This window comes from Falco punctatus (assembly GCF_963210335.1).
Source record: "Falco punctatus genome assembly, chromosome: 1".
NCBI lineage: Eukaryota > Metazoa > Chordata > Aves > Falconiformes > Falconidae > Falco > Falco punctatus.
The window spans coordinates 107,278,805-107,300,994 of NC_137580.1; the positions used below are offsets into that span (position 1 = coordinate 107,278,805).

Consider the following 22,190-nt stretch of genomic DNA (forward strand, 5'->3'; position numbering starts at 1 on the left):
CGCCAGGGTCCCCGCTGTCCCGGGGGGCGTTCCGCTGCCTCCCTGGTACCCTGCCACCCCCGGGGATCCCCACTGTCCCCGAGACCCTCCTGCTCCACGCCTCGCAGGGACATGGCTTCTGTCCCGCGATACTGGGGGGGTGGGATATGACACACATGTACCCGTTACCATGACAACGGTCCCGGTGCTCCCGTTCCTGTGTTTATGCTGGGACCGGCAGCCCAGGGTCTGTCAGCACCGGGGAGGGGAGGCTGGGGGGGATGTGGCTGGGCCACGACCCCGACGTGAAGGAGGGCATCCCCGACATCGCAGCGCTTGGCGCAGCCCGCTGCACACCCAAGGGCCCATCAGAACCTCGCCGAGACCCATCGGTCCCCGCTGCACCGCCCGTCCCGTCGGGGCCCGCCGGTGCGCTACTCCACTCGATCTTTCGGCCGGCGATTGCTCTGGCCTAGCGCGGGGTTTGCTTAGTGCTGCCTGCCCGCCTTCACGTGCTCCAGAGCCATGGCGGCCTCCGGGAGGGTCGGCAGCGTGGCCCCGGTGGCCGCCGCAGGTGGGCCGAGGCCGCGTTAACTTTGCGTTCTCGGTGCCGGGAGCTATTTGGGTTTGTTTTAGCAGGGGAGGCCGGGTCGGTGGCGGGGGCGGCCGGGACGGTGGTGCCACCGTCCCGGCCTCCCCCGCCACCGGCCCGGCCCAGCTGGCCCTTTGGCGGTTCGACCGTGGGCCGTGCGGGGAGGGTTTGGTGGCTCATGAGTGCCGGTGTTGGGCTGGAAATAGTGAATAATCCCCCTGCTGTCACTCCCCCGCCGTTCTCTGGCTTCGCCGAGCTGTAGGGGGGCGGTTGCTGGCGGGGGCCGCCTTCAGGATGAAGCTCCCGAGGACGGGCCTAGCTCACCCGCAGCTGTTGCCTTTTTCCCGGAGGGATAACGGGATTCTCTTGGTATGGGGCAGGAGGGACCCCCCGGGGGTGACCCCGGGGTGCTTGTGGAGGAGCCATTGGGGTTGTGCCTGGTGTTCCCCCCCGTCTGGGGAGAGCCAACAATGCTCATAGCGTTTCACGTAGCTGCAGCAGTGCTTTCTGGGCAAAACAATAGGTGGTTTCCCCAAAAAAGTGCCAGTAGCTTGCAGGGCAGAAACCCACCCCTTGACTGCTTGTCCCCGGGGGTGGCATGAGGGCAGCGACGATGCCAGTGGTACCTGGGGTACAGGGTGTGCAGCCCTCCCCGGTTGCTCCTTTAGGCCACCCCATTTGTCCCGCAGCCCGAGGCCCCGTGCGGCATGTGGCACAGCAGATCCCCGAGGAGATCCTTGGGAACACGGAGCTGCGGGAGGCGGCGGAGGCCTTGCCCCGAAACTACAACTTCGAGATCCCCAAGACCATCTGGCGGATCCGTCAGGCTCAGGCCAGGAAGGGTGAGCATCAGCTCTGGGGACGAGGTGTCCTGGGGCTGCAGTGTGGCGGGTCGGTGCTGCTGAGCTCCCCAGTAGCAAGGGGACCCTCATGGGGTGGGGTGTGGGGCTGGTGAGGCTGGGGTAGGGATGGTGTTGGGCTGTCCGGCATGTTTAAGCTTTGTTTTGGAGAGCTTGCTTTCTCTCGAGGGGGTTTAATAGATCTGTATCTCTGGATTATAATCACATTGGACAGGACAAGTTGAGCTGCACGGACCTGTCAGCCTGCAAGATGTGTCTGGGATGCCGGCCAGGTCCCTGCTGCTTTCCTCTCTCCCTGTGTTTTCCTGCCATGCTGCCAGGGCCGGGCAGGGGGAGCCCTGCAACACCCGGTCCTGGGGGGCTACAGGGGCTGGCAGGGAGCTGGGCTACGCTGCACCCTGATCTGGACCTTCTTTGGGGGGTTGCTGTAGCCCCAGAGGGGTGGAGAGTGGCCGTGGTGACCCCGGAGCAGGCACTGTGGTGCTGTGGGATGGTGCCAGGGCTGTCCCCCTGCAGCGTGCACATCCTGCTGTGGCTGAGCCGGCTCTCCATGTGTGACTGGCTACAGGCATCAGGGCTTGGAGCCTTCCTCTCCATCCCCAGGTGTCATCGGCGTCCCCACCCTCGCTTCACATGCGGGCAGGGGCTGCTCATGGGGTTGTGTGGTGCTTGGGGCTCTGGGCAGAGCCAGATTTGAAATGCTGTGTCCACCTGGGAATGTCTTTGCCTGCTGCCACCGAGCTGGCAGGCACCACGGGGGATGTTCCAGGACCTGCTGCCTGAGCTGGTCTTGGCTATGATGCCGAGGGGCCAGAGGCTGCAGGGCTGTCCAGTCCGATCTGGCTGCGGTGCGGGAGACAGGGCTGCCCATCAGGTTGCGGCAAGGCTGCCCAGCTGTGCCGCTCTGGCTTTCACTCTGGCTTTCGTTGCTGTGTTTTGCTGCTTGGCACCTCCTAATTAAATGTAAATATGCGGCTGGGATTTAGGCTTCAGAGCTGGGAGCGGAGCCCATCAGCCAGCCAGCCGTGCTGGGATTTAAAAATCCATGTGCAGAGCCCGGCCAGGGACTTGTTGCTGGGGGAACGCAGCCTCCCGCTGGGCTGTGACCGGCCCTGCCTGCAGGGTTTGTGGGGGCTGGAGTGTCATCCCCTGTCCCCAGAGTGCTGTGCTGGCAAAGGGTGACCTAGCTGCCTCCTGCCAGCTCCTCGCTGGGGAAGGTAAAGCTGTTTGCAGGTCTGCCTGCTAGTGGCGTTCTGGGATGGAGGGTGGTCCCAAATGGTCCCAGATGCGCTGGGGAATGCCAGGACTCTGAGCTGCCTGGCCCTGCTAGGTTGGGCAGGGCTTGGCAGAGTGTCTGCAGCTTTCCCTGGGCCCTGCGGGCTGCGGCAGGGTGAGATTAGCCTGCTTTGGGTCAAGCCTTTATACAGCTCCGCACTGGCCAGTGGGCTGGGCTTGGCAGCACGGGGATCTCTGTTGGAGGGGGATTTGGAGAGGATGTTTGGATAGATATCACTGGAGCTGGGATGTCTTAGTGGGATGAGGAGGTGAAATGACAATGGGATTAGTGGGGCCTTCTCTGTTCATCTCCCCAGTGTGGTCTCTGCTCCTCCCCACTGCCCCGGGGAAGCCTGAGGGGACCCATGGGGTGCTTCTGGCTGGACCCCAGGTGCTGGGGGGCCCAGCTGGGCTGCAGAGGCAAAGGGATTGTTCCGAGCTGTGAGGAAGGAGTAAACCAGGAAGCATCATTCGTTGATGAATAAATTCCTGCTAGGCACAACACTGTCATTGCTGGCCACCCTTCCAAAACGGGGAGAGGAGCAGGGAGGGGAGGTGTGGAAAAGGGCAGCAAGGATGATCAAAGGTTTGGAACAGCTTCTGTACAAGGAAAGATTAAATAGATTTAGATCCTTTGGCTGGAAAAGAGGTGAACAAAGGGGGATATGATAGAGGGATATAGAATTGTGAATGATGCAGAGAGGCTGAATAGGGGATGATTATTCGCTCTTTCTTGTACTGGGAGAACCAGGGGCACACGTTTACATTATTAGGAGCATGTTTAAAATAAACAGAAGAAAGTACCTCTTCCTGTGCAGCACATAATTAAAATCTGGAACTCATTATTGTGGGAAGCGGGAGGGACCAGCAGTGTCAGCGGGCTCAGAAAGGGATGAGGTGTGTGCAAGCAGGGAGAATGGATATGGCCCAAGCCAGCACCATGTGCACCCCAGCTACCAGAGCCACTGGGATTTTTGACCAGTTTCTGGCTGTTTTGCAGAGGGTTGTTCTGCAGCTGCCAGTTGAGCTGGCTACGTTGGCCTTGGGGGCTGGTGCCCAGGTCCCCGCTTCAGGGCATCCTCTCCAGCCTCTCTTAACCCTGGGGCTATTTCTCTCCCCAGTGGCCCTGCAGATGCCAGAAGGGCTCCTCATGTTTGCCTGCACCATCGCAGACATCGTTGAGCGGTAAGATGATGGGTTTTCCATGTTTCCGTTCTCGGCTCCAGGGGCTGGCGAGGGGATGAGAGCTGTTGCTGGGAAGGGGGCAGCCGCTGGGCAGGATGAGGCCCAAGGCTACTGCTGAGGGAGGTGCATCATGGGGACACCTTGGCCACATCTTGGCGGGACACAGGCAATGCTGCTGCCCTGCAGTAGGTTGCAGGGACCTGGGGACAGGGACCAGCACAGCACCAGCCAGGCCCTTGCCACTTGGCTTCTCCTCCCGCTGTGTTGCTCTGCCAGGAGCTGCTGACAAGCTCAGTGTGCCAGGGTCTTGGAGGGGGTGCTGGAGCCGGGGAGCAGCCCTGTTGACACTGGCTGACACCAGCTCCACCATGGCAGCACGGCCAGCGAGGGGAGGGCTGGCGGTGGGGCACTGCTGCCACGCAGGTCTCCTGCCATCCATCCCTGTGGCCCCATCCTGTTCCTGCAGCTGTGCTGCTCTCAGGGCAGCACGGAGATGCTCCAGGGCAGCCCTTCTCCAGCTGGGGAGGTTGGCCTGAGGCCACGGTGATGGCCCAGAGGGGGTGACTGCAAGTGGTTCCTGCCAGGTGGCCCCTACCCCATGGCTCCTCTCCTCATTTTCTGTGCCAGTTGGGAGGTGAGGTTGGAGGTGCTGGGCTTTGCAGTGGCACCAGATGCAGGCACCTTGCAGAAATTGGCCATAATCTCCTTACTGCCGAGCACGCTTCCCTCCCTCCCCATCTGCCGGCTTTCTCCCTGCTGCGGCTGCCCCCTCCCCAGCCCCTCTCTGTTTTTGTACAGTGAATTAGTGCTAATAGCACCGCGTGCCTTGTCTGCCATCGGGGTCACGGCACTCATTAGTAAGCTGCCTTCCCAGGGTGAGCAGGCTTGCCTCCCTGCCACCGCTAGCCGAGCAGCCGCTGCCGTGCCGGGTGGGAAGGCGGCCGTGCCTGTGGGCTTTGTCCCTGCTTTGCCATCGTTTCCCCCGCAGGACTGCAGCGGCCCCATGCTCGAGCTGGGCGAGGGAGCAGTGGGAAGGTGGGTGCAGGCAGGGGACGGGTGCGGGGGGCAGGGGACGGGTGTGAGTGTGCGTGGTTCCGCGTGGGCTTGTCCCTTTAAGCGGAGCTGCCTCCTCTCTGGCTTTGGCACCCAGCCGCTTTCATGTCTTCGACTTCAAAGGCAGCGGATTAAGGCGCTCTTTTATCTGAATGAAACCTTAAGCCCCACTTCCTGGTGGATGCTGGGGTGCTGGCATCTCTGCTGGACTCGCCCTGCCTGCCAGGGGTGCTCCACAGGGCTGAGGAGGGGTGCTGGGTGTCAGGGTGAAGGGTGCTGCGGTGGGAGGTGGGTGCTGCGGTGGGAGGTGGGTGCTGCGTGGGTAGAGGTGCCCAGCCAAGAAAGGGGATGTAGCAGTGCCAGTGGGTTGGTGGTTGGATGGGGGATGGCTTTGAGGCTGGGCGGGAGGGCTGTATCCTTCCCTCGCTGCCACCACGCAGCACCCAGAAACACCCAACTGCCAGTCCCTTGCTGGGAGCGCTGGGTGTCATCCACCATTCTGGCTGGGGACGTGGCTGTGCTGGGTAGCAGCACTGCTGGCTGGAGGATTATGGCTGTGGGCAGAGTGAGCCCAGCCCTGTCCCTGTCTCTTGGGGACACTCTTGGGACCCAGTTACATTGCCATAGGTGAGGTGGGAATCAGCAGGTGGCCTCGTTAGTGCCTGCCTGTTCTTGCTATTAATATTCATCACTGGCATTAATGTGGAATCGTGGCTCGGCCGCCGCCGCTCCTGCTGGCCCTCCTCACCCAGTGCTGGGGCTGGACGAGCCTCCGACGTGACGGGAATCTCTGCAGCCGTGTGCTCCGCTGGTGGCTGCTGCGGCCAGGCTGGGGATGGGGGCTTGGGGTATCATCCGCTGTGGGGTGGGGTGTCCCCTTCCCACTGGGGACAGGGGGGACCTGAGGACTGAGCGTGCCAGGGATACCTGTGCCCGTGGGGGGCATTGCTCAGCGAGCAGCCCCTCTCCCCAGCCCATCCCCGCAGCCTCCTGCCCCCTCCTTGCTGGTGGGAATTGGGGTTTGGGGATGCCAGCGAGCATCTCCTCCCCTGTGTGCTCTGGTAATGGCTGCAGAGCCATGCCTGGAGCTGCTGTCCCTGGGGTGACAGTGCCCATCCCTGTGTGTTCCGACTCAACCAGAGCCGTGTCTACCGCTGCTCAGATGGAGTATTTATCCGTTCTGCTGGAGCTGCCTTTTAATAAAATATTTTGCACCGGGGCCTGGCGGTGCTGGGGAGGGCTGAGAGCATGGACATTGCCTCACTCTGCCGCAGCACTGGTGGCTTAGGGAGGACATGGTGCTGGCTCTGGGTCTGACTGTCCCCGTGCAGGGGGATGGCAGTGTCACCACCTGTGCAAGGGAATGGCAGTGTCACTGCATCCCCCACAGCAATGGCGGAGGGAGCAGGCCACTGGGGAGCCCCAGTGGGGGCAAGAAGGGGAGGGGGCTGCCAGATGGGGACCCCCCAGGCACTCTGTCTGGTTTCTCAGCATTGCACTGATGCTTGCCAAGCCCTGAGGGGCTGCGGGCATGAAGACATAGCCAAAGTGTCACAGCCGCTGCCTCCAGAAAGGCCGGTGGGGTGCGTAGCCTGGTGCTTTTGAAATAGTGCACTTACAGCATTGACCTGCATGAGTCCCAGTTAATTAGCTTTAATAGGTTGGTTATTATCGAACCTGCGCTGGGGCGAGTGGCCAGCTGTGGGGGGGGTGGCGGGCCCGGGGTCTGCTGAGTTGGTGGGGCGGCGGGCTGCCGACACCGCATCACGACGTTCTCACGGCACCTTCCAAATTGGCTCCGTTTGTCACGGCTGATGTAATTCAGCAGAGGGTAACTCGTGCTGGGAGGCGGCAGCATGGAGAGGCGCGTGGGGGGAGCTCGGACCACGGCTCGGGGAGGGGGGCAGCCCCCCAGCCTACCCGCTGTCGTGCCAGGGAGGTGGCAGCGATGCCCCCTGCACCACCAGCTGGGGGGGGGCTGTGCAGCCAGGAGCGGACCCATCCTCTCCCTGCGCATCAGCTGGGCTCTCAGCTGGGCTTTTGATTCCTTGTTAATAAAGTCGGCTGTCAGGCTTCACAGCTGCTAATCCCTCCATCTCCCTGCGCCGTGACAGGGTGAGCAGCTTCTGCTAATCAGCCTTGGCTTGGCAGAGGGGGTGGGTGATGCTGGGGTGGGCAGGGGTGTCCTGATGCCCACGCAGGCTGCCCTGCTACAGCCTTCGTACATCCCAATGGCCTGATGGCTTTTGAGCATCCATCCACGTGAGGCGGGGCTGGGGGTGCACAGACCATCCCAGTGACTGTGCTACAGTATGCCCGGGAGCATGCAGGGCTGTGTCAGAGTGGCAGAGCGTCTTGAATCGTCTCTGGTGGAGTGGTAAAGAGTTAAATGTCCATGAACGCAGCCCAGCAGCTTGAAATGCCCCACTATGGCCAGCAGCTGTGATAGCAAGGACAAAAATACCCCGATAGCTGGTATGCCTGGCAGGTCCCCGGTGCCTCACAGGCACTGTGTCACCTGGTCAGGCAGGTGTGCCACATGTAGCACCAAGCACTGTGAAGCTGGCAGCATCACTGAGGGGTCCCAAAGGGCCACCCTGGGATGCTAACAGAGGTCAGGACCCGGCCTCAGCGGCACAATGCTGTAGCTCTGCCAGCCAGCACTGCCTTTCCTTCTCCCCTTGTCCTTTAAGTGCAACCTGGAGGTACTGGCAGCCTGGTGCAGCATGCTGTGTAAGGGATTTTAATCACCGTCATTAACCACACAACAGCATCATTAGGGAGAATGAAGTTCTCACTTCACTGGAGATGTTTAAAACCTCAGTCCGGGTGGTAATGGTGTGATGGGGACTGGGCAGGGGGGAGTGGGGGGGGTCTCTAGGGCTGTCACCTCCCAGGGCTGGGATGTGCCATTGCAGGCGTGGTGCCCACCACCGTGTGCCCTGCACTGGCTCCCTGTGTCCCCACCAAGCCTGGGGTGCTGGCACCGACGGGCAGCACTGTGGCCCAGCTGTGGGGAAGAGAGGACAGGCACCATCTGGGCACATGATGGCTGGAGTGGCTTTGCCACCACTGTACGCTGGGCCCTTGGTTTGCTTTACTTCTGGTTTTTTACAGCTACAGAGCCAGCAAAGCTGGGGTACCCCCGGGATGTGCCCCTTGGCGTGGTGGAGTTAGCCCTGGTACCTCCAGTGATGACAGAGGGAGAGGTCCTCTCAGGGGACCTTGGACATCATCCAGCTGGAGATGGTTGTTCCTGTGGGGCTGTGGAGACACGTACCTCTCCGTTTCCATCCTGACCCACTTCCAGATGCTCTGCAGGGCCCCCGTACTGCCTGCGGGCAGTGATTGCCCAGCTGCAACGGGGCTCTTCCAGCGCCGTTTGCAGTAAAATTGCAAACTCATTATTTAATTACGTGCAGCCTTCTTGTGCTAATGAAGTTGGGAGTCTGGTAATGGGGCTTGGTGATGGGCTTCTCTGCTAATTAAGTGTATTGTTCTCAGCTGGGGCTGCGCTCAGTCCCCACACCCCAGGACAGTGGCACTCACTGGCATCTACCCCCGAGATGGGCTGGGCTTGGGTGCCACAGGGCAGGCAGTGGGTTTAGTGTCTAGGGGGGGATCGGGGTGCTCTGCCTTTCCCCTGGGGGACAGGGCGTGGGGTATTTGCAGGGCATAACTTTCTTGCTTATCCCCACGCATTTCCCAGCAGGGAGGTGACACCACGCCACAATGTGACCATGCTGTGAAGGGCCACGCGCAGATGAGGCAGATGGCTCCAAAGCAAGGAGCAGCCTGTTCCGTGTCCCTGTCCCCAGCAGAGTCCGCTCCAGAGTGCCGGCTTCATCCTCTAGCAGCTCCATGGTGCCAGGGCTGGCTGCTCTTAGCCCGGTCCCTTCAGTCCCCTCCCCACAAAGGTCTGGTGGCACCAGGCACGATGGACATGCTGGGGCTGAGGACTCCACTCTGCCAGCGGGAGCAGCTCTGCTTCATGGGGTGAGGACCAGGACGGTATCGTTCATGCGCTGCTGTGGTGTCAGGGGACCCTATGCTCCTGCCAGCAGCAGATGCTCTTTTTTTTTTTTTTTTTTTGAGGTGACTCGGTAAATCAGGGCTGCACCAGCCCACTGCCGGCACTTGGGTGACAGGGACTGGCTGCCCCATGCTTGGGGACATGTTGGCCCCATGCGTACCTGTCTCTGTCCTAGCATTTTCAGCCCCCAGACTTGTCCCCGGGTTGCTGTTTCCTCCGTCCTGCGCTAGCCAGGGGAGAGTGGGGCTGGGAGGGTCTGGGGATCCCAGTGACCGGGATCGTGGCCGGGACCTGACCCACCCAAGCACGTGTCCTGCCAATGCTGACCATTGCGCTTTATAAATGGGATTTTGGGAGCCATCTGTTTAAAGGAGGAGATAATGAATTAGGGGGAGATGAGAAAAATGCTAAGGCCGGGTGGTTTTTCAGAATGAGCTGGGGTTTGCAGGACGTAAAAGATGAATAACCTCCCCACGTGCTCAATATTCATGAGCTCCCAGCTGTAGTGAGCGGCTTGGTGCTGGGTGGGGACAGCCCCGTTCATCGCATCCTCCCTGCTGGCATGCTGCTGGGACCCATCCGCGGCTGTGATGAGTTGCGGGGACGTGAAACCCCCTCAAGGATGCTCCCATGGCTGCCCCTCGCCCGCATACCGCTCCGATCTGGTTGGTGAGCAGCTCCTTGGCCTGTGTCGGAGGCAGGTGGTTGCTAATTGACGTTTCCTTCCTCTGTAGTTTGATGAAAGGCTCTGGCGACACCGAACTGATTAAAACATCAAGGGGAGGCCCCCGTGGTTGCCTTTGATTTGTCTCGGGAGATGATTGCAGCTCCACTCAGCTGTCCAGCCCAGCCAGCGCGGGCGACCCCGGCACGTGCTGTCCTGCTGCCTCTGCCTCCCCTGCCGGCACCGCCGTGCTGCCAGCACCCAGCCAGCCAGTACTGTTGGGCTCCCTCCTCATCAGACATCGTCCCGCGGCTTCTTTGCTCCCTGCTTCACTGTGGCTCTGCTCCCTGCAGCCAGAGCAGGATGATTCCCCGGGGCTGGGGCAGGGCTCAGCCCCCTCTCTCCTTGCCCACTGGCTGGTGGCCATGTACTGCTGCCTGCAGCCCTGCACGCTGGGCAGGGGCCATGGGTGCCTCCACCAGCCTCTGCCCTCCTCCCTCTGCTGTTGCTATTTCACTTTCTTGCTCTTCACCCCCAGGGACTTTCTCTGGGGTTTGGGCCAATTTGCATACATTTTAATCTATAAAAAATTAAGCGGCGCTGGCTGCTGTTCTGAGTCAGACCTCCCCGTCCTGAATCTTAAGGAGCTGAATAATTTTCCACTTTTGCTGAGATGTGTGGAGTCTGATTCATGTTCATCTCATCACCTCTCATTAGAGGAGGGGGCTGGGGGCTTGAGGGGGGTGGGGAGAGCCTTCTCGAACCTTCCGCAGCAGCCCCCAGCCCCATGGCTCAGCCATGCAGCCAGCAGAGGAGCCACCCTCCCATCCGGGCCACGCTGGCAGCAAGGGACCACGGGATCTGGTCCATCTTCTGACGGTCCTAACTGCATCCCCAGCCCTTGGGACACTGCAGGGAACGGGAGATGCCCGAGCCGGACACGGGAGGTAGGGATGGCTTTGCCCCCTCTCTGGGGATGCTCCAGCAGAGCTGCTCCCCTGTCCCCCTCCCTGGGCGCTGACGGATGGGCCGGAGCTGTTAATATTCAGCACACTCCACCATTTCTCCACCTTCTGCCATCTGCCCAGCTCTGCCCACCATTTCTATTCTTGCTGCCGACGTAACGCTCCCTGCCTGGCGCTTGGGGGGGAGCGCGCGGGACCCTGGCCCCCAGCCAACACCGGGTGCTGCCAGGGGGTGACACTGTGCTGGGGTGTCCTCCTCCCCTGGCCCTTTCGCCCCAGCCCCGTGCTGGCAGCAGGGGGATCCTCGCTGGCACCAAGCTACAGCTGCTGGTGCAACCTCAGTGTAAATAAGGAATTAGCATCTGGTTTAAGCAGCCCCTCCAGGCGTGCGGCTTTGTCATCTCGATACCTGCTTTCATCCGTAAACTACCACGGCAGCTCCCTGGGAAGGCAGCCAAGCTAATAATCCCCCAAATTGGTGCAATAAAATACCCACAAAGGTAGCGCCTTTAAATCATGCCAGAGCTCTGGCTTTACCACCCGGTGCTGGTGCGTGCCCTTCCACTGGCCAGCCGGTGCCAGGTGGACTCGTGCTGGAGCAATGGGATGTCGGAGCAGGGATGGGGGACAGCACCATCTTTTTTGGTGCTTTTCCTCGCCAAATGCCACCTAAGCACCAGCTGCTCCTGGAGCGCACCCAGCTTGGCCAAACTGGCACCCTTGGGTGACACAGCCAGGTGTGGGCTAGGGTGTGCTGGCTCACGCAGTGCCTGGGCACAGGGTGGTGGCTTGGCCAGCCTGGCTGGCACAGCTGGGGATGCCAGGGCAGCTGTTGTGCCCATCCTGGTGCCTCTGGTCCCGGGGGCTGGCTGGTGGGAGCGGCAGCACCACGCTGCACTGGGTCTCCCTCCACTCCTCTCCCCGCTGGAGCATTAGGAAGCTGGCAGCGTATTGTTTGATGAGCGGATAATCCGCTGAATTGCAAACAGCTTTACCCAATTGAAGAGGCGGATTACCGCTCTCCAGCTTAATCATGTTGACATCTCGGAGAGTAGCCAGTGCTTGTCCTCTTTGGCGCGTGGCGAAGGGCTCGATGGCAGCGCGCTGTCCCCCGTTAGTGGCGTGCCACGGGGCTGGGGGGCAGGACGTGGGCTGTGGCGATGGCAGCCAGCCGTGACCCTCATTGCTGTGCCTCCCCGCAGGTTCACAGGCGCAGAGGCGGTGGTGATGGGCGATGTGACCTACGGCGCGTGCTGCGTGGATGACTACACGGCCCGGGCCCTGGGTGCTGACTTCTTGGTTCACTACGGACACAGCTGCCTGAGTAGGTGACATTCAGCCCCAGGGCGCTGCCGAGGCAGCCATGCGTGGCACTGCAGAGGCTGTGCTGCTGCCACCCTGCCATGCCGAGCAGCTCCCCGCCCTGCTCTACATCAGCTCGGAGACTTCGTGCCAAGGGCTAATCCCTCCCCAAAGGGATTTCTGTTCTCCAGCCTCGGTTGCTGGCTTTGGATGGGGCCAGGCTGGCTGGGCGGCTGCCTGCGGGCAGGATTTTGGGGGCAGCAGGGCGTGCTCGTCCTGCTCAGCCATGCGCTGCCGCAGCACACAAATCGCAGCCCTGTGCACAAGAGCAGGGCAGCAGGGCCATGGCTTGGCAGGACGCCGCTTGCTCCGGAGCCACCGGTGGAGATGGGGCTGCTCTCACCCCCAGCCCCGCAGCAGTGGGCTTTGGGGGGCTGAAGTTGGAAGGTAGTGACAGCCTGGGCGTCCTGCTTGCCCCAGCACAGGGCCAGGGAAGGCAGTTTTGCGGGTGCAGCACAGGCTGGGCGGGGACGGGAGGAGGAGGCTGTGTGCTCCCCAGGCGGACAGTACTCTGGATCCAGTTGCCATGGAAACTGCGCTGCTGTCCCAGATGCTGCTAACTTTGAAGTCCACCCAGGATGGAATCAGCCCAAAAATAACAATAAGACGCTCTGGGTTTTAAGGTGGATCAGCAGAATTGCCATAGCAAGCGGCAGGCGTGCGCATCCCTGCTGCTGCCACGCTCCCGGCACCTGGCGGCCCTCCCGGACGTTTATGGGGCTGTATAAATGAGTTTGAAGAATTGCATCAGGCTCTGTATGAAATACTGACTCCCCAGTTGAGAACTCTGTCCTGAAAACCACATCAGCGTGAGTGTTTGCAGTGATAAATGCCTGTGCTAGGTGCTTTGTTGCGGAAGGAGGGTTATGGGCACCACTGGAACAGGGAGTGTAAAACCCGTGGTTTGTAGCCTGCTATTCATGAATGAACAGTGAAAAGGGGAGGAAGGGGCCGTATCCAGCAGTGCTCGGGAGTGTGCCAGTGCAAGAGTCGGGCTGCTCCGGGGGACGGGAGTCACATCTGAAGCTGCTCCCTGCAGGGACAGGCAGGCACTACCAGGCTGCCTGTCACCAGCCCAGCCACCAGCCACTGTCTCTGGCTGTGTGGTCTTTGCCTGCACTGGGCTGGATGGGTTGCAGGGCACCCTGGAGCGCTAAGAGGGTGCTGAGCTCCTTTCGGGCTGCCCACAGTGCTCATCACCAACGCAGCCGACAGCGGGGTGCGTCCCTGCGCAGCACACAGGCGTTTGCCCTCTCCCTCCTGGGCCCCACGTGCCCCGTGGGAGGGAGTAATTTGCACTTAATTGTGATCAGGTGAAGAGCACCAAAATGGGAAGTGAACGCGGAGCTGTGGATCGATGTGGACTCTGTGTACTTTAATTATTCACTTAATCGTGGTGACACAGGCTTCTTAGCACCAGGGGTAATTAGATTTGTGTTCATTGATTCCCCAGGCTGCCATTATCCAGAGAGAAACAAGCGGGTGCTCTCCACGGCTCCCATCTGCACCCCCTGCCCAGGGTGCTGGCATGGGCAGAGGGGTGGCACAGCCCACTCTGACCTGCCCACACCAGGGAGGCTGGGGTGCAGGGAGCCCCACCAACATGCTTTATTCCCCAGCTGCAGGCAGCAGCAGCCGGGGGCTTGCTAGGGCCCCAGCTGTATCCCACACTCACACCCTCTCTTTTCCTCTCACCAGTTCCTATCGATGCCACACAGGGGCTGAAGATGCTCTACGTGTTCGTGGACATAAAGATCGACACATCCCATTTCCTTGAGACCATTCGCTTCAACTTTGCAGCAGGCACGTCCCTAGCCCTTGTCAGCACCATCCAGTTTGTCTCCACGGTGCAGGTGAGATGGAGACCCCTGGCACTGCAGGGCATGGGATGGTGCTTGTATCTCCCCTGGCCCTGGCTCAGTCCCTCCCTGCCCCAGCTCAGGGGCTGGAGTGGCTGCTCCAGGGTACTGGTGGTGACGGTTCCCCTCTGATGTGTCAGTGCGATAATATGCTGCTGCCGTAATGTTGATCAAGTACTTCATAATAACTCTGATCAATGTTTCATGGCGGCACCCCTCCCTGGCTCCCTCTGGGAGCTGCTCTGTAAATGTCAGGGCAGGCGGTGGAGCACTTGGCATTTTGATGCAGTGCTGGCAGTGGCAGGGGAAGCTCCGGCGGGTCTGTCTGTCTGCCCCGGAATGGCCAGCTGGGCAGGACGGGAGGAGATGAATGAGCTTTTTGAGCCATGCCTATCTAAACATGGGGTTATCAAAGCATTAAGCATTTCCCCTTGTCTTTTAATTGATACGTTGGCTGAGCCTCGCTGAGCATCTTGGCTGCGTGGGACTGTTACCTTCTGTGACAGTGCTGCCCCAAGGAGACGGGCTTGCTTCCACTGCCACTGTGCTGGGACACAACAGCACAGCCGTTGCCGCTGGTGCCCCGTGGAGCTGGGACTGCCAGGGTTGGGGTGTCCCCAAGTGTGCCCAGTGGTGCCAGGGACAGCTGGCCTTGGCTGTGCTCTGTGCCACAGTCTGTCCCCGCTGACCCCATGTCTCCCACAGGCAGCGTCACAGGAGCTGCGCTCCCAGTACAAGGTGTGTGTGCCCCAGTGCAAACCGCTGTCCCCAGGGGAGATCCTGGGCTGCACATCACCCCGGCTCGCCCAGGACATTGATGCCGTCGTGTAAGTACCCAGGGTCCTCCAGGACCCTTCTGCCTGGCCCAGGCTGCCCACCCTGCTTCTACTCCCTGCCCAGCTATGGGGCAGTTCTGGGGGGCAGCAGGGAGACATCTGCAGGCTGGGACGGACCCCCTCCAGCTCCCTGCACTGCTTGGAGTGGCGTGCGCTCGTAGCCCAGAGGAAATAATTGAGTCGTATATCAGAATAGATAATAGATGGAAGGGCGGGTAGATAATTGGAAAAGACAAATGGCCAGGGCCCAACATCACAGCAACATTAATTTTATTTAAGGACAGCAAATTAGAGGGAGCACTTCGCTTCCTATCACCTAATTATTTTAGGTAATGGAAATGCTTAATGTAGTGTGAATACAGTGTACTGCAGAATAAATAAATACAAGGACCCCACCCTTGGGGGGAGCAGGGGAGCCCAGGTGTGGGTCCTGGCCCTGCCAACCCCCTTCTTGCCCACCCTGCCGGGAGCCAACAGCAACGGTGAGCACAGCCATACGGGGAGTGGGGCTCATGATTGCTGGGCACAGGGTCGGGATGGGGGGCTCTGGTTTCACTCTGAGACGCACTGGTGTGCGGGGAAGGTGCTGCTTTCCATCTCTCCCTGAGAGCATCAGGATCAGGCAAGGGTGGCCAGGCTGGCACCACATTGTCAAGAGTGGGTCGTTCTTGCTGCCGGAGGAGCTGCAGTACGGTACCGACCAGCCACCCCTGCAGGTACACACTGCCAGCCTACCTGCGTCCTCCCTGCGTTATTATTTTCTTCTTTCCCCTGTCTCTGGGGCTAACTTTTGCAGACAAATTAGCTTTGATCTCCCAAAATGTCATTCTCCAATTAAGGGCAAAATCTAGTCAAGTTTTACGTCTGAATTCATTTTCCAAGCCCTCACTCCATTAGGGCAGCTGAATGAAAGGCTTTGAAATGTAATTGCTGACTTGAAATCCGATTAGAAATGGAAGCAGCAACGTCTAGAACCAGCCATTGAGATGGAGCAGCTCCTGGCCACCTGGCGTGGGCATCCCTCCTTGCCCCCAGCACGGCTGCTTCCCCACCCCAGCGTGCCGGGGGGCTGCAGAGACAGGGAGCCCTGGCTATGCCTGCTGCCCCTGCATCCCAGCACGGGAACTTGGGTTCCCGGCATCTCCACACACCAGGGCTCGGGAAACCAGCAGGCACACGGGTGGGTGCTGCTGTTTGCCATGTGCTGTAGATTTTCCTCCTCTCTCGGCAGGTATTTAGGCGATGGGCGCTTCCACCTGGAGTCCATCATGATTGCCAACCCGGGGATACCTGCATACAGGTAGGGACAGCCCGTGGGCACCCACTGTGGTCCTCAGCAGCCCCACAGTGGGGAGCACCCCAGCTCCCCCAGCACACCGTGGACCAACTGTCCCCACCAGGCACCCCAGGAGCACCCCCCAGCCCAGGGCTGAGCAGGCAGCTGCCTGCAGTGGGCACAGGCAGGCGAGGGGTTGCAGGGCGGGTGAAGAGGTGCGGCAGGGAGATGAACGCCAGCCATTTACTTTGGCTGAATATAAACATTTTGACAAGTACCTGTGAAAGCTCGTGGAGGTGCAGCCATTAAAGGCAGGCTGCTGCAGGCAGAGGCCATAAAGCGCAATGATGAGGCCGCTGAAAGCAGGTGAAATATCAAGAGTGAAAGGCTGGGCCCATTTGGCGAAATCTGAATTTCTTAGTAGGTCGTTTGTTACTAACGGGAGGCGCACGTCAGGTTTATGGCGCTGGTGAAGCTGCCGAAACCCGAGTGGGATTTGATTAAAATTCTCCTCGTCAAACAAAGCAACAAATCAAAGATTTCTTCATAATTGATGAGCCGGGGTGGGAGGGGGGGAGCTGAGCATGAAGCTGAACGTGGAGCCCAGGCTATGCTAGGTGTTAGGGGTCTGCAGTGGGGCACTCACCTTGTCCCCATCCTTGTCCCCACACTGACAAGCCAGCTGGACCCTGCATTGGCCAGGGGCAGGGATGCTGTGGGAGGCAATTGGTGCTGATGAGGGATGGGCATCTTTTGGGGCCAGCATGGAGGGGGGCAGGTGGTGGGGCACGAGCAGGTGATGGGGCACATGTGAGCCTGGCTCTGCTTTTGCAGGTACGATCCCTACAGCAAGGTCTTCTCCCAGGAGCACTACGGCCATGAGCGTATGCGCCGCGCTCGGCAGGACGCCATCCGTACCGCCACCGGTGCCCACTGCTGGGGGCTCATCTTGGGCACGTTGGGGCGCCAGGGCTCCCCCCGCATCCTGCAGGTACTGACCCCCTCCCCATGGCCCCCCCTGGGCACTGCTCCTGGGTTGGGGGGAGGACTGGTAGCGATGGCACCATTGGCACAGTGGCCATGCTGCCAGGGTGAGGGTTGACCCAGCACTGCTGGCAGCCCCTCGGTTGCCACTGGCCTGGGTCTGCGTGCCCCTGAGCTGAGCAGGCAGGGCAATTAGCAGTGGATGAGGGAGGCCAGACAAAGGCTCATTAAACCTGCCCCTCACTGGGGAGAGCTGGCCAGCCTTGGAGGCCCCCCACACACAGGCAGCTTGGCAATTAATTCCCTGGGTTTGTTTTAATTGGATGAACTTCCGATCCCGTTCACATCCCTGTTCAGCCACCATGCTGGTGCTTTCTGCATCCCAGCTGGGTGAGGGGAGCAGGACCACAGTGTCCTGCCCCATGGGAGTGGGGTGCCTCGAGCACGGTGGCCCTGCTCACACCTGGAAATTTTGGGGGAGCCACAGGTGAGATTTGGGGCAGTTCAGGGACCAGCGGGCAGAGCCAGGTGCCGAGGTCCCAACAGCTGCTGTTCTGCAGCAGGCAGGACACAGGCACGGCTAGGCAGGGGACAACCAGTGCCAGCTCCGGAGGACAAGGACATCCCTGGCCCCTCCTGGGCCCCTCTCCTCCTCCTGCAGCCTCTGGCCGCATCCAGCCCACTGCAGGCAGGCATCCCAGGGAAGGCAGCCACTAACGAGAACAGATTGTTGTCATTGAGTGGTAATTACTTCATTAAGCTGAGGCACGCGCTGGGGAGAGCCAGGCACGAGCCAGAGCCGTGGCCCCTGTCACTGCACCTGGCCTGTGACTGCTGAGGGGATGTGGCTGTGGGGCAGAGCTGGGACTCGCAGAGAGTCTGATGGCCAGGAAGGGCTTGTGGGGCTTGCCAGGGGCATCCGTCTGGGCTCCCCTAAACCCTCTGGGTGCCTTTTCTCCCCACAGCACCTGGAGTTGCGTCTCCGCGCCCTGGGCCGGCCCTTCGTGCGGGTGCTGCTGTCTGAGATCTTCCCAAGCAAGCTGCGGCTCTTCCCTGACGTGGATGCGTGAGTGCTGCTGACCTACCTCCAGCCCCTCACACTGGGGTCCCCAGGGTGCCACATCGCTGTCAGGGCCTCCAGTTCCTGCTGGAAGCCATCCCTGCCACGTCTGTCTTGCTGTCACTTGGGCTGGCAGTGTGCATCCCTGTGCGTGCTGTGCCCACCCGGAAGGGAGGGGACATGGCTGTCCTTGGCAGGTGGCTCCAGCACAGTAGGGACCTTGCTCCCTGCCCACCTGGCTTCTTTCTGGGGGGCTGCTGTGGGGCTTCGTCGTGGCTTGTTCTTCCCAAAATGCTCATCCTGATCTGCTGCCCTGTTTCCCTTCCAGGTGGGTGCAGGTAGCCTGTCCCCGGCTCTCCATCGACTGGGGAGAAGCCTTCAGCAAGCCGCTGCTGACGCCCTACGAGGTGAGGAACCCCCTCCTGTTTTAGGGGGACCAGCCCTGGCTTGGGGTGATGTGCCAGAGCCTCCCGCGGAGCCGTGGTGCTGCAAGCTGCCATCCCTGCAGCCGGGCAGTGTCCTCTCCTCTCCATGCCTGCGCTCCATGCACAGTCTGGGTGCGCCACCGGCATTGCCGATCTCTTGTAAAACCAGTGGGATTCCCAGTGCCGTGACCTTCGCTCCGGCAGCGCCCTGCTTGGCACATCTAGCCGCTGTGCTGGGACCCCTCCCAACGCTGCTGGCTCCCCCGCAGCGGCACGGCTTGGGACTCAGCTCCGTGTCCCCTCCGCAGGCCGCGGTGGCTCTCCAGGACATCGAGTGGCAGCAGCCTTACCCCATGGACTTCTACGCCAGCCAGTCCCTGGGGCCGTGGACGGTGAACCACGCCAGCGCACAGCCTCCGCGCCGCGGCCGGTCGGCCCAGGTGGGCAGCATGGCGTCACCAGGGCACAGGGTGTCACCGGGGCAGCGGGTTCCCTCTCTGTCCCTTTGCTGTTGGTGGCTGTGCCGGCTGGAGGGGACAGGTGGTGGGGGCATCGGTGCAGGTTGCACGCCTGGTGCTGTATGGTGCCCAGTGCCATATGGTGCCTGGTGCCGTACAGTGCCTAGTGCCGTACAGTGTCTGGTGCCATATGCTGCCCGGTGCCATACAGTGCGCAGTGCCGTATGCTGCCTGGTGCTATACGGTGCCTGGTGCTGCGCACTGCCTGGTGCTGTGCCCAGTGCCATACAGTGTGCAGTGGCACATGCTGCCTGGTGCCATACAGCGCCCGGTGCCGTACAGTATGCAGTGCCATATGGTGCTGTATGGTGCCCAGTGCCATACGGTGTGCAGTGCTGTACGCTGCCCGGTGCCGTGCCCAGTGCCATACAGTGCCCAGTGCTGTGCCCGGTGCCATATGGTGTGCGGTGCCATACAGTGCCTGGTGCCATACACTGCCCGGTGCTGTGCCCAGTGCCGTACGGTGCCCGGTGCTGTGCCCGGTGCCGTGCAGCGTGCAGTGCCGCACGGTGCCCTGTGCCATACAGCGTGCGGTGCCTTACGGTGCTCAGTGCCACGTGTCAAAAGCGCCACCCTGTGGCTTCGTTCCCGGTGAACAGTAACGGGGCCGGGGCCAGCCCGGCTATGGGGGACACGCGAACCCCCCCAGCCCTTGCCGGGGCGAGCACCCACCTTGCCTCGCAGCTCCCCGGGAGGAGAGACCCCCCCCAGCCGTGCCCCGTGGGGTGCTGTGGGCTGAGCACCCGCAGGCGCAGCGCAGGTCAGGCAAGGGCCGGGGCCCCATCCCGACCCCCCTCTCTCTGCTGCAGGGGAAGCCGCCCGCGCCCCCCCCGCCGGTGGAGGGTGAGGAAAGGCCGAGCACCGGGGGCACGGCAGCCTCCTGAGCGCAGCCCGCACCCCGTCCTGCTGCCACCCCGCTCCAGGACCCGGCCGGGGGGTACCGCTGGCCCCCACGCCCCGAGGGTAAGCACCGCCGGGGCTACCGGTACCAGCACCGGCACGGGTGGGGACGCACCCAGCCGGCACCGCTGCCCGCGAGGAGCGCGCCGGCTGGCGGCGGGAGAGCTCCTGGCAAGGCCTGGCCGTGTTGCAGGCTCTGCCCGCGGCCGCCCCCGGGAGCACCGGGAGTCCCGCGCCGCCCCCGGCCTCCCTCCCCGCGCCGCCCCCGGCCTCCCGCCGCCAGGGGGCGCGCTGGCGCCTCAGCGTGAAGCAGCGCCCGCCCCCGCTGGCTATGCTGTCCAACGGGAGCGAGGTGTTTCGGCGGGAAGGGGGGGGTCAGCCGGAAGCGATGATCCCAGCTTCCGGTGGCGGCCGGCGCCATGTCGGGGGGGAGGCCGTTGCGGCTGCTGGGTTTGCACGGTTACCGGCAGAGCGAGCGTCGCTTCCGCCAGCGCACCGGCGCCCTGCGCAAGGCCCTGCGTGGCCGCGTAGAGCTGGTGGCGGTCGACGCCCCGCACCCCGTGCCCGGCGGCGGCGAGGACGACGACGGGGACGACCCACCCCGCGGCTGGTGGTTCTCTGGGCCTGGCACCTTTGAGGCGGGGGAGGTGGCGGCGGCGCCGGCGGGGTTGGAGGAGTCGCTGGCGGCCGTGGCGGCGGCGCTGGCGGAGCACGGGCCCTTTGACGGGCTGCTGGGCTTCAGCCAGGGCGCGGCGCTGGCAGCCATGGTTTGCGCCCTGCGGGCCCGCGGCGACCCCCGCTTCCCCGTGGCTTTCGCCATCCTGGTGGCTGGCTTTGCCAGCCGTGCCCCGGCTCACGGCCACTTCTACCAGGAGCCCATTGCCCTGCCCACGCTGCATGTTGTGGGCGATGCTGATGCTGTCATCGCTGCCCCTCTCAGCAGAGAGCTGGCCCAGCACTTCGTGGAGCCTGTTGTCCTCACCCACCCCGGCGGGCACTTCGTCCCTGCAGCTGCGCCACAGAAGAAGGCTTACCTGGACTTCTTGGACCGCTTCCGTCCCAGCCAGGGGCAGACTGAGCCCACGGGGACTGGGACGGTTTGATAACAGTCTCTGTAATAAATGGGGCTCCAGTGAGCCACGTGCAGCCTGCCATCTTGCTGAAACATCACTGTGTTTCCATGCCCTCCTGAAGGGCCAGAGTCATCAGCTCACTGCGCTGATCTGCAGTGTTAACACAGGGTCAGGCTAAATGGTTTGTTATCTCCCCTTGTTTTTTTGCAGCTTTGTTGTATACATGACTCTGTGGGTATGACCTGGAGGGGTTTGAGGGCAGGGGGGTGACACTGATCTACGTGTGAGGTGCTTTCAGAGACTCAATTAGCTGTTCAAAATCAAGGTCCCTCAGCTCAGCCACAGGAAACATCTGCAGAGCACTGAGCTCTTGCAGCTGTTACACCCCAAAGGTTCACGTTTTGTAATATTGCTGGTGAAAGCTGTTGAGCCAGCCTTCCAGCTGGTCTGGATCTAGAAAAACCTCTCATCCCTGGCAGTGCCAGGGCTGGTGTTTGTTTCAAGAATTAAATATCTGCTGGCTCAGTGTGCATGTGCTGGGAGACTTTTGTCTCTATACTAGGTGCCTTCGTAAACAACAAAAACTTGTCGCTATGCTTTTGGCTCTGATGTTTTCCAGAAGCACATGGAGACCTTTATCGTTGTTAGAATTTTAGGCATCCTGCTCAACTGCTGCACAGTTAAGTGCTGGGGCAGGCCGGGCTCTCCAGGCTGCAGCCCAGAGGTGGTGTGCGCAGGGCCATGCTCACAGGGCCTATCTCTAACCTCTGCTTTCCTTGGGGGTACAGTGCAATATAGTGGGTAAAAGAGAGAAATTGGATGAAACTCCTTAATTTGTCCCCTGCATGTGCAGCACTGGTGGCAGGGAAGCCATGGGGCAGCATGGTGTTGGCGCTGTGGGGGATGGAGGATGCTGTGGTACAGGAGCAGGCCCGGGTCAGGGGACAGAAGCACTTTCTGTGCTCACTCAGCCAGGAACAGGCCTGGGAGCTGCTATGGGTTAAAGCCAACCAGCAGAAATGAGCGGTTCTGTGAGATTTTGCCCTCTGGTTTGTTGCTGGTTATGTGGCAGCACAATGGTGGTGGTGGTAGGAGGATGTGGCTGGTGTCCTTGCAGCCAGCCCCAGGCTGGTGGTGTCCCAGGGGGCTGGGGGGGCTTGGGCAGTGCCTGCCCGCTTTGTCACTTTGCAGAGCAGCACCAGATGGGCTGTGTCACATCTGTGCTGCTGCTTGGGTGAGGTGAAGGTGCCGGGTGTCTGTCACCGCTCTGTCGCTGCGCCGGGGACACCAG

General features: G+C 61.4%; 2 protein-coding genes across 10 annotated transcripts; both read left to right on the forward strand.

Moving 5' to 3' along the window:
* The first annotated feature begins 27 nt into the window (after positions 1-27).
* On the forward strand, positions 28-20,978 carry DPH1 (diphthamide biosynthesis 1). Of its 9 annotated transcripts, XR_013926987.1 has the most exons (14): positions 28-553; positions 1,240-1,413; positions 3,828-3,891; positions 8,643-8,940; positions 11,809-11,930; positions 13,667-13,821; positions 14,533-14,654; positions 15,895-15,963; positions 16,774-16,930; positions 17,889-17,989; positions 18,312-18,390; positions 18,717-18,848; positions 19,736-19,889; positions 20,767-20,978. XR_013926987.1 is itself a non-coding variant. In XM_080380268.1 (13 exons), the coding sequence occupies exons 1-13, from the start codon at positions 170-172 to the stop codon at positions 19,808-19,810; spliced, it is 1,911 nt and encodes a 636-aa protein (XP_080236394.1). In that variant the 5' UTR covers positions 28-169; the 3' UTR covers positions 19,811-19,867. The 9 variants fall into 9 exon arrangements, 8 of the variants coding, with proteins under 8 accessions (XP_080236394.1, XP_080236398.1, XP_080236397.1 ...); XM_080380268.1 differs by lacking the exon at positions 20,767-20,978 and having other exon boundaries at positions 1,261-1,413; positions 19,736-19,867; XM_080380269.1 differs by lacking the exons at positions 28-553; positions 20,767-20,978 and adding an exon at positions 581-940 and having other exon boundaries at positions 19,736-19,867.
* OVCA2 (OVCA2 serine hydrolase domain containing) lies at positions 20,243-20,978 on the forward strand. Its single transcript, XM_080380434.1, has one exon. It carries the CDS (start codon positions 20,246-20,248, stop codon positions 20,927-20,929), a length of 684 nt encoding a protein of 227 aa, XP_080236560.1. The 5' UTR covers positions 20,243-20,245; the 3' UTR covers positions 20,930-20,978.
* Positions 20,979-22,190: the final 1,212 nt, after the last annotated feature.

What these genes read in the sequence shown, in the direction of transcription:
- OVCA2 (XM_080380434.1), top strand. Translation starts at nt 20,246, where the DNA reads ATGTCGGGGGGGAGGCCGTTGCGGCTGCTGGGTTTGCACGGTTACCGG.
- DPH1 (XM_080380268.1), top strand. Translation starts at nt 170, where the DNA reads ATGACAACGGTCCCGGTGCTCCCGTTCCTGTGTTTATGCTGGGACCGG. An exon ending in ATCGCAGACATCGTTGAGCG is followed by an intron (nt 3,892 to 8,642) that starts GTAAGATGATGG and finishes GCTTATCCCCAC; the next exon opens with GCATTTCCCAGCAGGGAGGT. An exon ending in CAGGACATTGATGCCGTCGT is followed by an intron (nt 14,655 to 15,894) that starts GTAAGTACCCAG and finishes CTCTCTCGGCAG; the next exon opens with GTATTTAGGCGATGGGCGCT.